This window comes from Salvia hispanica, chromosome 5, assembly GCF_023119035.1.
Source record: "Salvia hispanica cultivar TCC Black 2014 chromosome 5, UniMelb_Shisp_WGS_1.0, whole genome shotgun sequence".
NCBI lineage: Eukaryota > Viridiplantae > Streptophyta > Magnoliopsida > Lamiales > Lamiaceae > Salvia > Salvia hispanica.
The window spans coordinates 25,845,276-25,858,860 of NC_062969.1; the positions used below are offsets into that span (position 1 = coordinate 25,845,276).

General features: G+C 37.5%; 2 protein-coding genes across 3 annotated transcripts; one reads left to right on the plus strand and one right to left on the minus strand.

Moving 5' to 3' along the window:
* The first annotated feature begins 883 nt into the window (after positions 1 to 883).
* Positions 884 to 8,062, plus strand: LOC125188957 (vacuolar protein sorting-associated protein 36). Its single transcript, XM_048086081.1, has 9 exons — positions 884 to 1,753; positions 2,376 to 2,576; positions 4,447 to 4,540; positions 4,667 to 4,724; positions 4,879 to 4,948; positions 5,920 to 6,055; positions 6,129 to 6,213; positions 7,462 to 7,512; positions 7,614 to 8,062. Exons 1-9 carry the CDS (start codon positions 1,139 to 1,141, stop codon positions 7,615 to 7,617), a joined length of 1,314 nt encoding a protein of 437 aa, XP_047942038.1. The 5' UTR covers positions 884 to 1,138; the 3' UTR covers positions 7,618 to 8,062.
* Positions 8,063 to 8,636: 574 nt separating this feature from the next.
* LOC125186018 (sialyltransferase-like protein 1) lies at positions 8,637 to 11,882 on the minus strand. 2 transcript variants are annotated; one of them, XM_048082317.1, is made up of 11 exons: positions 11,539 to 11,879; positions 11,386 to 11,465; positions 11,159 to 11,245; positions 10,996 to 11,073; positions 10,814 to 10,905; positions 10,485 to 10,686; positions 10,194 to 10,284; positions 9,830 to 9,888; positions 9,518 to 9,666; positions 9,368 to 9,449; positions 8,637 to 9,282 (listed from the first exon to the last, which is right to left on the minus strand). In XM_048082317.1, the coding sequence occupies exons 1-11, from the start codon at positions 11,651 to 11,653 to the stop codon at positions 8,890 to 8,892; spliced, it is 1,428 nt and encodes a 475-aa protein (XP_047938274.1). In that variant the 5' UTR covers positions 11,654 to 11,879; the 3' UTR covers positions 8,637 to 8,889. The 2 variants fall into 2 exon arrangements, with proteins under 2 accessions (XP_047938274.1, XP_047938275.1); XM_048082318.1 differs by having other exon boundaries at positions 9,122 to 9,290; positions 11,539 to 11,882.
* Positions 11,883 to 13,585: the final 1,703 nt, after the last annotated feature.

Sequence of the window (13,585 nt, forward strand, 5' to 3'; positions counted from 1 at the left end):
TTTTGTGAGACAGAAACTCAAAAATGGTGTAAATTTTGAATTTGGTGTAAATGGTTGGAGTAAAACTTCTTTTTGGTGTAACATATATTCAAAAATGGATTTGAGTTTGGTGTAAATAGTTGGAGATGACCTTAAGATACTTTCATTTACATCTTCACTATCTACATATTTTGCAGTACAAAATATCAACATTTTCATTATCTTCGATCCGCAACCATTATTATCATTTTCTAGATTGGCAAGGGCACTCTAAGCATCACCTTAATCGAACCGGGTTTCTGTTTTACATTCTCACTTTCATCACCAGATTCTTTGACAATAACTTTTGATGAACTAATTCTAAATTTTGTCTTGATTGGCTTGGGCGGTGAGAAACTGAGGGTGATAGATGTTGGGATGACGAAAGAATGGATCGAGGTGGAATTTAAAATTGGTTGCGTGGAACCAAGTGGAAAAGTGTGGAATGAAGATTGAAAAAGAAATCCACAAGTACAAGAAAAACCTTAAACTAAGAATTTTTTAACTAAAAACTGCAATGCATCAGGCTGACCCGTAACCCGTTTAACCAGCCAAACCTAATAGGCTAATCTGTTTTGTATATAGGTTGTGAAATTATAACTCTAACATGCTAATTTTTTTCGTGTTATTCGGGCCGATCCACGAGTTAGATTGACATCCCCAGTCGAAACTGAGGATCTATTCCTTGGTTCCCAAAAACCTAATGAATAAGCAGTAGATAACAGCTGAAGAAAATAAACATTACGTGGAGAAAAAGTACAGTAAAGAATATTGTTACTCATTGTTATTATTTTAATATTTTATTCTATAATAAAATAATGAGATATGATCATATATCCGAGGTGCTTCTCTCCCTAGCTAGGGATCCAAATCCATTACATTACACACACTTAAACCAGAGGGAGAGGGAGACATACCCGAGGAGCAGAATCATCAGCTCCATTGATCATAGGTTTCTGATTTTCCTGTAAAGTCACCTGATTTATCCAAAAAATATTCTTCTATTCCCATAAATGGTTTTGACTCAATTTATTTAATTTTTAAAGTTTGTTGATTAAGAAAGAAAGAGTAGAGAGGAGATTTCCCTTTTTCCTTTAACAGTTGAGACTTGAGAGAGTAAATGGCCGGAGCGTTCCTCCCGTCGGCGGAGTTGACGGCAAGCGGCCGCCCCGTCCTAAAACCCGGTGAAGTAGAGTGCTCTCTCCTCTCCACCGTTGACCTCCTCTCGGAAGACACGCCCACTTTCCCTAATCTCAAGTCTGGCGTCGTCATCCTCACCACTCACCGCCTCCTCTGGATCCCTCCCGAAAACACCTCCTACGCTAACACTTGTTGCTTCATCCCTCTCTCCTCCGTCCAAAACATACTCTCCGCCAAGAAATCGATCAAAACCATGTTCCAAAGCCCCAGGATTCGCTTCCAGGTCGCCGCCACTCCGCAGGGGGTCGTGGCCGAGAACGGCGGCTCTAGGTCACTCATTATAACCTTGGTTGTGAGGGGGAAGACCGATCCGGATTCGTTTTTGGGGAAATTTTGGGATGCTTGGAGAGGGAGGGCGTGGGTGGCCACCGCGTCGGGTTCAGGGGAAGGGGAAGGATCAAGCTCTGGGTCGGGCTCGCTGGCGGTGCGAATGCCGGTGGTTGGGCTCGCGGGGATACTGAGGAAGGAGCAGGAGATGTGGGAGAGTACTGATAAGAGCTTGCAGGATGCTTTTCAGGATTTGAATGCTCTCATGGTCTGTAAGTGTGCTTATGCAAATCTTCTGCTTCATGTTTGAGATAACCGTATGTTTTATTGGCTAAGTAATTGCAACATAGTATTTCACATTTATTGCCGTTTGAAGTTTGGGTTTAATTAATTATGATGGAGTTGGTTGATCACTTTATAATGATATCAGCACTAATGCAAAATTTTGTTCTCCATATTGTTTTTAAAGAAACATAAACATTAGTGATAACTTGATTAACAGTATTGTCCAAATTAAGTGCACATGGGAAATTAATGCAAAAACATTGTCTTGGCAGTATATGTTTGTTAAGTTTGTTTAACATCTAGTCTTTAAAGATAGTTGACTTGTGGAAGCTACTCAAGATCTTAGTCTCAAGGGACAATGTTTATGGAGTCTGGATGTGTAAACCAGACCAATTAGATCGTCCAAAAACTGTTATCTTCTTCTGACAATATAATGATCTGCTTTTGTTCCCTTATAAAGTTTTCTGTGGCTATGTTGAAAGAAAACTGAGCGAAATGAACAAAATGGAATGTTGTGGAAAAGGATATGAGAAACATGGTTCTTTCATAGATGATGATCCACTTTTCTTGCCTTACAGAATTTTTTGTGTCTATGTTTAAAACAGAGCAAGGCACAAGAGATGGTGACGCTAGCTGAGAAAATGAGATCAAAGCTTCTCTCAGGGTCAAATAATCAAGCCAGTGGGGCTGAGGATGAGGAGATGGGTACTAAGGAGATGCAAGATTGGTTGTTGAGTGTTGGTATTGTATCTCCTGTTACAAAGGAGTCAGCTGGTGCTTTGTATCATCAACAACTTTCTCGTCAGGTGTGTTCTGCAGTTAGTTCTGTTATTCACAAGACCTCAAAATGGCAATTACATACTGATTAATGTGTTTAATAGTCACTTACAGAAATTGGAATTCATGGAGGATTCTTTTTCGTTCTTAGTTGAAATATTAAATATCTAAAAGTTAAAATCTGCTTCACTGTCTGATACTTCATTTTTTTAATTACAACTCACAGTCACAAACCCGAGGTGACTCGAACCTCTGACCCATTGGTTGGAGGGAAGCATCTTACTAACTGAGCTCCACTTCTTCGTCGTCAATTTCTTGCTTCTTGACATATAAATTTAGAAAAAAAACTTGGTAACCGGTTTCTTGGCATATCACATGCTGTTATTTTGTAGTAACTGAAAGTCATACTCATAGCTAACTTTCCAATCAATAATTTATATGAGCATTTTAAGGTTAACAATGTAACATAAGTAATATACTATTTAAGTTGGTGTTCAATTGTTGGATATGAAAACTCTATTGATTTGTTCTCTTATTTCTAATATTGTTTTTCTTCTCCCACACTGATTACTTCCTTTTTCTGGGGGTTACAATTATTGTTGAAAGAACTTGATGAAATGACATTATATACAGGAAAAACAATCATAAAGGCATTCCTATAAATTTAAGGCTTATATACCAATTTCTTGCCAATGACCTTTTACATGAAATATATGCATGATGAAATCATGTTTGTGGTTGAGTATATATACTAACTAAGTGCTGAAGATAGAATGTCAATATATGACAATATTAGCTCTTGGGTTTGGTACATTGTGATGAGATGTAGCAAGACTTCCCCTGCTTTGCAAGAAAAACTGTTTTAAGATTACCAGATCATGCTGGTAATATGTTGTACCTAGTACGTACTGAAGTTAATTTTAAAACCTTCTTTGGAAAAAGAAAGAAAGAACTACACGCATTCTTTACCCTTACTGAAACTTGTCGAGTTGTCCCTAGTCTACCTTACCACGGAACGACACTTTTCTCCTGATTCCCTCACCCCCAAAATACTTTCTATATTCTTATACTCTGTGCTTTGCAAATTGCAACTTTCTGAACCTGTGTTGTCAAACTGAATTATCTAAATCCTTATCACTCTGCATCATGGAAGAAGGCAATTGAGATTATTGTCTAGGATTGTGATAGGAAAAAGTAAATAATTACCTTATTTTTTTTTTGTTATTTTCACAAAGAACCATTTATAGTACCTTTTCATCTATTTGTAGAGTTATACTGGCAATAATGTTAAAAACTGCCCTCACATTCTATTTGTGTTTGGCTGTCTGAGTTGAAATTGTCGATCAATGCTTGTCACACCACATGTGAAAGATCCAATTAAATTTATCTAAAGCTATTAGTGTTTGAATATTTTTTGGCATAGCTTTGTATTTTGTTTAAGCTCTTTCTGCACTTTAGGCTTCTCTTGCATCTAATGATTTTTTTTCCATGTGACGTTTTTGTATATCTGATGCCGCCCTATCGATTGTCTACTGGTTTCATGACAATATATTTTATTTGTTCTTATTCTCTTGTTGCATGATTTCAGATGATCTTGATACTTAATGTTTAAAGCTAAGTGGGATATCTGTTCGGTATCTGTATTTTGGTTTTTGTTTTTTCTGTAATTATTTACATGTCAGCTGTGCCTGGTTTCAACCTTAGTTAGTCAAGGAAAATGATTGATGTAAAGATAAACTGGATAGAGTTTCTTCTTAGCAGTTTTTCTAGGTTCATAAAAATGTCTTTTGTTTAATGTAATACAATGGTGCCGGTGGTGGCACCTGTGTTCTGCAGCGGTGCAACTTTTCCCATATGTAGCATCGTAGATCCTGGTCACTAAGGATATTCTCTTGTTAGTTGGCAGATTTCATCAAGATACCATTAGAGAGAGCTGGAGGAATGATTAATATGATAGATGTCTATTGCCTGTTCAACCGAGCCCGGGGCACAGGTGATACTTAGTTTTCATATTGTCTTCACGGCTGTTAATAATTTAGGTTGAAGCTTATTACTGAGATATAATTTTTCCTTTTTTTTGCTGAATCTATAATATGGCTTGCATTTTGTATTTTCACAGAGTTGATATCTCCTGATGATCTACTGCGAGCATGCTCTCTCTGGGAAAAGTTTGATGTGTGCGTGTCTTTTAGTTTAAAAGTTTGAACCCATTCTTTTGCAACAACGAAAGATAATTAATAGACGTGTTATATAATTACGGTGCTCTAAGCCTCTTGTTGACATTGTTTGTCTCTGCTAATTGATGATTCCAATCTTATCTCGTCTGAACAGGCCAGTTATGCTTCGTAAATTTGACAGTGGCGTCATGGTGATCCAGAGTAAAAGTCACAGTGATGAAGAGGTAATTTCCCTTTCAGACGTTTAATTATGGATATGATTTCTTTTCAAGTTTTCATCCTATCATCTCACATGACAAGTTATAGTTTCTTTGCACTTCATGACCAAAGTTTATTTCTCATCTCTTATCTATTTGGGGACATATCTGGTTATTGAGTGAGAGTAGTTGAATGAGGGATGCCTTGTTGAATAAGTGTGGAAACAAATATATTTTGATGCCCTCACTAACTATCTGTATTACTTACATAAAACAGAAAAAGATATAAAAGAAAAAGTATATTGATTGATGAACTCCTATTATTCGAGAACTTCTCATTAGTTTGATATTGCTTGCTTTGGGCCAAGCCCACACAGATTTGTTTTTTGGTCACTCACTCACCAAAGGCCTCAAACTAATTGGCGTTTGCTGTTTGGAATACTGAGAGATATGTTTTTGTTTCCAATTTCTCTTGTTAACCGATGTGAAATGAGTTTCCACCCAATAGTTTTTGGTCCTCTTTGGAACTACAAAAAATCGTGCAAAACTTTTGGAGTAAACATTAGATCCTATAGAGATAGTTGCATTGTCTGCAAGCTCATGTGTTTAAAACGTTTGAGATACTCATAAATTGCTTCCATTTTTCTATTGAAGAAACCTTGATCATCAATTTGGATCAACCTATTTGATGATTAATTAGATCAAAGTTATGTAGAAATTAGAATCATAAGAAAAGTATGGAATGTGGAATATGAGGCAAAAAAACTGTTCAAACTAACAGATACACTAAAAATGGTTGTTGCTGTAATGTCATGGTTGAAGAAGTTGCTTTTGTTAAAAAAAAAGTACTACCATTTGCTTTCTATTATTTCTCATAAAATAGGATAGCATAAATAGCTTAGTGATATCAACATTGATCTGTCTCTAAAAGGAGTATTTAATTACTCAATTGTGCTTTGATTTTGTAATTGCTATTCTTACCTATTTTTCATGTCCAGGTATTTGCAAGGATTACGTCATTGATTATGAAGCCAGAGGCCTTAGTAAATGGGATTAGTGCTGGTGATGCTTCAAGGACTCTCGGGGTTGCTCCAGCTGTGGCTAAGGAATATCTTCTTGCTGCTGAAGTAAAAGGCATGATATTGATTATTGTTTTCAGAGGCTTAATACTGGTCTGGTTGCTGTCTGACCAGCTTTCCAAATGCAGGATTGCTTTGTAGAGATGTCAGTCCTGATGGCTTTCGCTTTTACATCAATTTGTTTCTGGAACTTAATCAAGAAGATATACATATGTAAGTTGAAAATGTGAAGTCACTTATCTTCTATACTTTTTTGCTTATGTTCAATACTCCCTTCGACCATATTAGTGGACGACTCGTGTTTTAATGCAAAATTGGTAAAATAGGAGACAAAGAGAGATTGAAGTATTGTTAATGAAGTATTAGCCCCACTTCATCAGAGGGAGAACCTTACCTAAAAAAGTGACTAATTTTTATGGATGACCCAAAAGGGGAAAAAACGTGACTATTGTTGTGGAAATACGAAATAGCGAGTATTTGCAGAATGACATTCATGTTCTATTTTGTTAGATAGTATTACTATAAGCCATCCCAAGAGTAGAACTATCACAGCCCATTTTCGTGTGGGTTTTGCATATTTCGTAATCACTGCTCGAGTTTAGATATGTTTAACAAAGAAGTCTTGTTAATCTCTAATTGCACTCACTGACATTTATGTCGTTTAACACTTGTCTACATAACATGCCCTTCACAAGCCCATGCCTTCTAGCTTTTGTGATTGAAATGTTTATGTGCGGTTTGTTTGTGAACATACGAAAAGGTATATAGATGCCTTAAAGCAATATATTTAATTAGTGCAGGTGATTTGTAAGTTTACAAATATAGATGAGTTGGGTCGTTTAAGTGTGCTTCTATAGTCTATACCGAACCATTGGGACAATGTACTAGAAGAAATATGGAGAGTGAGGCTTTTCTATGATAAATATGGCTTTACTTTTAGTTACAGGACACTCTGCAAGCATCATCTATCAAAACAACGTAATATTAAATTTATAGGCTTGTATTTGTTAAGCACTATTATGAACAAGAAGATCGGGTGCATAAACCTCAAACGACACCAAATCCACCACCTTGCCTTCACAGTATACTTTGACTTAGGGGGTGGAACTACTCCGTAATTAGTAAAGCAACTACACAAGCATATTTCACGTGACAGTGATTTCGTTAAATTTTGAAATACATCTGTGTGCATACCTTAAATGTTAAATGGCACTTAACTTCATGAATTTGGCTTATGATATATACAGTCGATGGGTGTTAGTATATGACAACACTTCTTTCCTTTTCTAATTCATAATCTATATATGCTTCAACATTTTCACAAATTTTACCATCAAATATTTTGATGTTCAAACTCTTGATTTGAATCTTTTCAGTGTGCAGTTTCCCTCCAGTAGTCCCTATTTATTTTATAATAGTAATCCCCCAATTAATTGTTCTCCTTTTCTACTCTGGCCGCAGGGTTAAAGATCACAGTAGATATAGCACATGGACAACAGCAGTTTTATCCAGGCAAGCATCACTCATGCAGTGTACAATATGTTTGCACTCGTCTCATCTGAGAGGGATAAGCAGAATTTTGATACCATGTCTCCAATGAAATTCTATTGCAGGTAACATTGTCCTCCCGTTAGAGGGTAGCAAAGCATGTCCGACGAAGCAGTTGATGAAATGTTGCTATTGATCTCCCCTTCATCAAGAGAAACAAACTTGAAAGCATGATAGTGGAAGTGCATTCGAATATTCTCAGACCCCCAAACCCTGAAATATTTGAATTGATCACATTTGTCTGTATCTGATTCTAGTTTAACTGATATGAAAGGTAAAGGGGAGGTGGGTGCTTTGATGATCCTCAAATGTATGAAACTCTTTCATAAGCACTTGGTAGATTTTCTGAGTTTCATGTTTCTTTTTCTCTGAATTTTGTTTGCTATCCATCAAGAACTAAAAATGGGGTGAAAATTGTTTCACAACATGGGGTCTATTATTTGCAGGATGTGATAATTTGACAGACTATACTTATTTGTATTCATGATAGCATATAACAATATTATTTGCATAATCTACAATGTATTTTTGGCCTTTTGCTTGTAAATATCAGTTTCCCCGCTGTCATGTGTATTGGAAACAATCTTTAGTTGCACAAATGCAGAATGTTTTCATCGACATGTTCTCCTAAGAACTCTTCAGCAGCAAATAATTAGTGAAAATATGCAAAAATGCTCTAACGTTATACCATAACAACCATTAAGCAGCAAAATTTTGGTATTCGAAGTTGATTTTTTGAGCATCCAAACATGGTCCAATCTTCATTTAAGGGTTAAGAATACTGTTGATTTATGCTTTGTGAATTTGATGTTATGAATTCACTTACATGATTTTCTAGAAATATTAGACACTGCCATTTTTGTTACGTTGTTCAATGGTGAGTACCAAAATGTTAGTGGCTACCAAAATGTTACTCTCTGTTCCACATTAATACATTAAAAGAGTCGTATTCTTTTTTAGTACTTTTCATCGACAGTAGTTATTAAGTTCTTATATTGCTGAATCTTTATTAAACAATCCAAAATAAAAGCATTAACAGTAATGGTAATGCAGTATATAAAAAAGCATAACATAAAAGAAGACCATGGTTACAAAAACGCTTCTCGTATCGAATCATGAAATTTCTCTTCTGACAAATGAAAGAAATGTTGTGACAAAATAAATAAAAACTTAAGAAACACGTGGCCAAAGAATACAGTGTAATCGTATTATCATATGGATCTGATATAGAGCCTATCCTTGGATTAGTCCATGATCCAAGCATGGCCTGTTGTGGCTTTGGTCAACTCTGTATATGCAAAGGTTACCGCAGTAGATTGATTCCAATGGTGTAATAGCAGATCACACTTGAGGTTTCAAGGAATGCTTCACACACACTAGATCATCTAGTTTATTACCATCCATTTTATACATAGACACCCTCTCCATTTGTGTGTACTGATCTCTTGCCGCTTTCCTTAACTTCTTGAACGGCATCACCTCCCACTTGTTGTAATTGGAATTCTTCCTCACGTTGCTCATATCTGGTGATCCAGATACTGGTCCGCTGCCATATGCCCCAGAATTGCCCCACACTTTACAATTGCGAAATTGTCCCATGTTGTTGCTTTGGTCATCTTGACTCTTCTTCAAGCGTACAGCAGCAGAGTGAGCTTTACTTATTGCTGCTCGACTTGGTATGTCAGACCAGTCTTGCTTCCTTTCAGCTCTCATAGGAGAATGGATCCTAATGATCTGGTAGGCTTTGTATCATGATAAGCACATAAACTGAACTAGACAAGAGACATTACAGCAAAAGCTAAAAAAAGTGTATACTTACACCAAGGCATTCCAGAAGCTGGTAATAAGCTCTTCCTTGAAGTGGATTGTGCCCTTTCCTTGGTGTTGAGAAATACCGTGTCCTGAATCATTGCAAAAGTTTAAGGCTTAAAAGCATACCACAAAAATAAGAGAGATTTTTTGGACTAACCACTCGGTATATCCAGGATCAACTGTGAAACCGTATATGTCAACAATGTCGCACATGGAAAGTGCGAGTTCTATTGATTTCATTCCAGTCCCCTTTGCACCTCTACGAAGAACAATACCTTGGAATAGGTAAACTGGATTTGGGATTTTCTGCATTGATTGGAAGAGAATTTACAGTAAATCTCAATTCAGGGGAACATATATAGACACCAATCTCACCTATCATATAAGCCCATAACTATTTCAAGGAATCAAAGTTCATAATCATCCATCAAAACTTTTTGAACAGTTAACAATTTTCGAATGCACCAACCTTTATCATATCATTGATACTTTTGTGGGTAAGACTTTTGATAATCAGCACTTCATCATCTGCCACAAAATATTATTTCATTTATCATTAAACAGGATCTATGCCCAATGATGCTGAAAACAAGCTAGCATAAGCAATTATGTTATTTGTTCAGAAGTGGCCTCAAGTATCAACCAATTAAGTTCCTAGAGCTCAAATTCCTGGCTACAGGTCATGTGGGCTTTGCTAAACATTACTGGAATAACAAACCAAAATAGAGTGCAGGAGGATAACCAGAAAGACAAAAAGAACACAAAATGAACTATATGGGGTACTGGAGTGGCAGTAACCCAGCATTCAAACCAATTTTAATGCTATACGTTACCTGATCCATTGAGAATTGGAACCATGTTTCGTGCAGCACCTCTAACTACCAAGCGAAAATCTCTTTTCAAACCAACATATTTGGCATATTTCTGTTTACAAGGGAAAAACAAATTTGAATAAAATTACTGAAATCCCCATCCTGATTGATGCTATGAAAATAACGATCAAATAGTTAGACAGGTAGCAAAACACATTTGATATAGCAAAGCAGATGACAATCCACGCTTCACATATAGTTAGACCCCAAGTATGTGCAACACAAAACCAGCTAGAGAGTAAACTCATTGACCTCATTAACAGGCGCCTCATTATCTCTTATCACTGCATCATGGCTGTCAATTTCCTCTCCAAATTCTGTCTTTAAGAGATCTCCTGAATTTCCAACAACAGCACAAGTTCGAAACTGGCGAGGGTGGAAGGGTGGCTTTGCTGGCAGAAGTACATTAAGATGTTCCTCACAGAGGGTCTTATTGTAGCATTTATCTGTTCCTCTACAATAGTAATGCAAAATGTTGGGAGAACAAAGATAAGTGAACGGTGAAGTAAAGTTGTCAAACTCAATCAGCATGATATATGTAATATGAGGCTAACAGAAACTAGAAGAAGCAGCAAACATACAATTGTGCTATCCTCTTTGGAGCATACTCCACCCACCCATCAGGCCGAGCATCTAAATATTCCCTCGTCAACACTGTAGTCATATTGCGATACTGCATTTTAGATAACCAATGCTTGATTTAGGTGTCAGGGAAAACAACAACAGCATAAGCTAAACTCACAAACAAGGATAAACTTGTAACCTGTTCCCACAACAATATTGCCTCGCATACATCATACTTGTATTCCAAGGGCTCAAAGATCTTAAATTGAGCATTGTACTGCAAACAGAGTGATAGAGCTATGAGTGAAATGCAGCTGGCATTATGATTTGATAAAAAATGGGGCAAAATATTAAAGACCAACCCAGGTGCTGTTAGTCCCTTCTGGAAACTTGAGAACCAGATTACAGTGATCTATAATTTGAGCAGTGAGTCCAAGGCCTCTGTTTGCCTACACGAATAAACCAATGCTAGTAAAAAACAGATCTTTGGTAGCTTAAATAAAATCTGAATCTTCCTTTTTAAGTATATCTTCAACCCAAACTATGGAAAAGAGAAATAGAGATCTAAGTGGGAGAAACAGCAACTTACGACGCATTGTTGGACGGTGGATTGGAAACCAGACAATATCCGAAGATCACGTCGGTTAATTTTAGGAATTCGCTGGTTTCCTTGAAAGAGATAAAAGCAGGTTGAGTAATGAGGCAAGTTAAGAAGAAAGAGTAGAAGAAGGAGTGACGATACCTGCAGCGGGGAAGGAAGAGCGGAGGGCGAAAACGAAGAGAGAGAGAATAGCGGCGGCGGAGAGAAGATGTAGAATTGGCGGTCGCCTCACGGAGGGCTTTCTGAGGCCTCTCATTTTCCGATAGATCGGAGGGATGCTCACTCAATTCTATTATGAGAGCAGATCATTTATGTACTGGATGAAGTCGACATTTCGTCGAACAGGCTGGATTTGGGGGCGCTGGAGCGGAGGGAGGGGAGGCGGGTGCTTGAGGGAGCTGGGAGGCGGAGGCAGTGGCGGTGATCGGCGGAGTAAAATTGAAGGTGAAGAGTGAATTGGGATTTGCGGACTAGATTCTGTTTTCAAAATTACTAGAGTATGTTTTTTAATTTACAGTTGCACCCATTTTTTTATTTACAAAATTATAGTTGAATTATGATGTTTTCCATGAATTTTAATACTCCCTTCGTCCCAAAGAAGATGTCACACTTAGGAAATGACACGAGATTTTAGGAGATGTTATTTTGTGTGTTAAGTGGTGAGAGAAAATATAATTTTATAATTGATGTGAGAAGGAACTTTTTCCAAAAGAGGAAATGTGACATCTTTTGTGGGACAAACTAAAAAGGAAAGCGTGACATCTTTTGTGGGACGGAGGAAGTACTGAACTAAAATATCACATATTTATAGTATTTCATTTGTTATTTTCAACCAAATCCAAATAAGATATTTTCGGCAAAAATTTATTCGACGTTGGCAACCTAGAAGCGTTTATGATATTCGATATATCTGTGATCAAATAAAAAAAATTAATAGAATGTGGATCTCATTTCTATATATTAGTTATATAATAAAATATGAGAGCAATAAATTAGTAGAATGTGTGGCCTACTTACTATTCATGATAAAAAGCGGGAGTGGACATAAATGGAGGACATAGGGAGTCGAGCTCTTTTTAAAGAGTGAACTATAAAAACAATCCCTCGACTATAAGTTTATCTCGTCAATCTTACGGGTGGTGACTTCAACATCTATCTTACGGAGCATGAGCGAAAGGGCGGATATGAGGAGGAAGCTAGGAAGAAGACACCCAGAATGCTTGACTTTGCGGAAACCATAAATGATTGCCAGTTATTAGATCTCGGGTTTGATGGACCTCTGTTCTCCTGGGCAAGGGGAGACCTTTTTGAAAGATTGGACCGAGTACTTATTAACGAAGGGTGGTCGTCTAATTTTCCAATGACAAGGATCTCGGTGCTTCCGAGGGTTGTCTCTGACCACGGCCCCTTGGTCATGAGATGCTTTGAATCTGAGTCAAGAAGGAAATCTTCGTTCCGATTTCAACATATGTGGACTCGGCACCACCTCTTTTTTGAGGAAGTTAAGAGGTTATGGAATGTGGAAACAGAGGCGAATGGTATAAGAAAGCTGCAGATTAAGCTCAGGGTGATCAAGGAGGGTCTCAAACTGTGGAACCGTGATGTGTTTGGAAATCTCTTTGTGCGTCTTGGTGATTCACTTGGATTTTACATGACTTTAGAGGGTAGTTTTACTTGGTTTTGATCATATATTGTGTACTTTGAGACATGGTTATAGCTACTTCTCTATTATGTTGGTATTTTGACCATTTTGTGAAAAATGTGTAGAAAAATGTACAAAATATGTGGATGTGCAGCTGCTCATTGTTCGAGACAGCTTATCTGGAGATTTTGAAGTCCGATCCGCATGTAATGCATACCATTCTCTTCGTCTTCGAAAGAGCTTCACGTGGATATCTTAAACGTCTCAATCGGAGTTCGGTAGAAGAAGTTATGGCCGTTTTACCAAGACTGCGCAGTGCAGTAACGAACCTGGCGACCCGCCAGCAAAAGATGAAAAAAACGCCGTAAGCAGCTGGCGACTCGCCATCTTCGACGCACACCCAACCTGGCGACCCGCCAGCTTCGTCGGACAGCTTATTTCGGGCCCAAAGTCAACCCTAGGTATATATATGCCTAGGAAACGCCTCCAAACACAACTTACACGCCTCCTACCCCAAAAATACTACTTTTTCACCTAGGAAGAAGA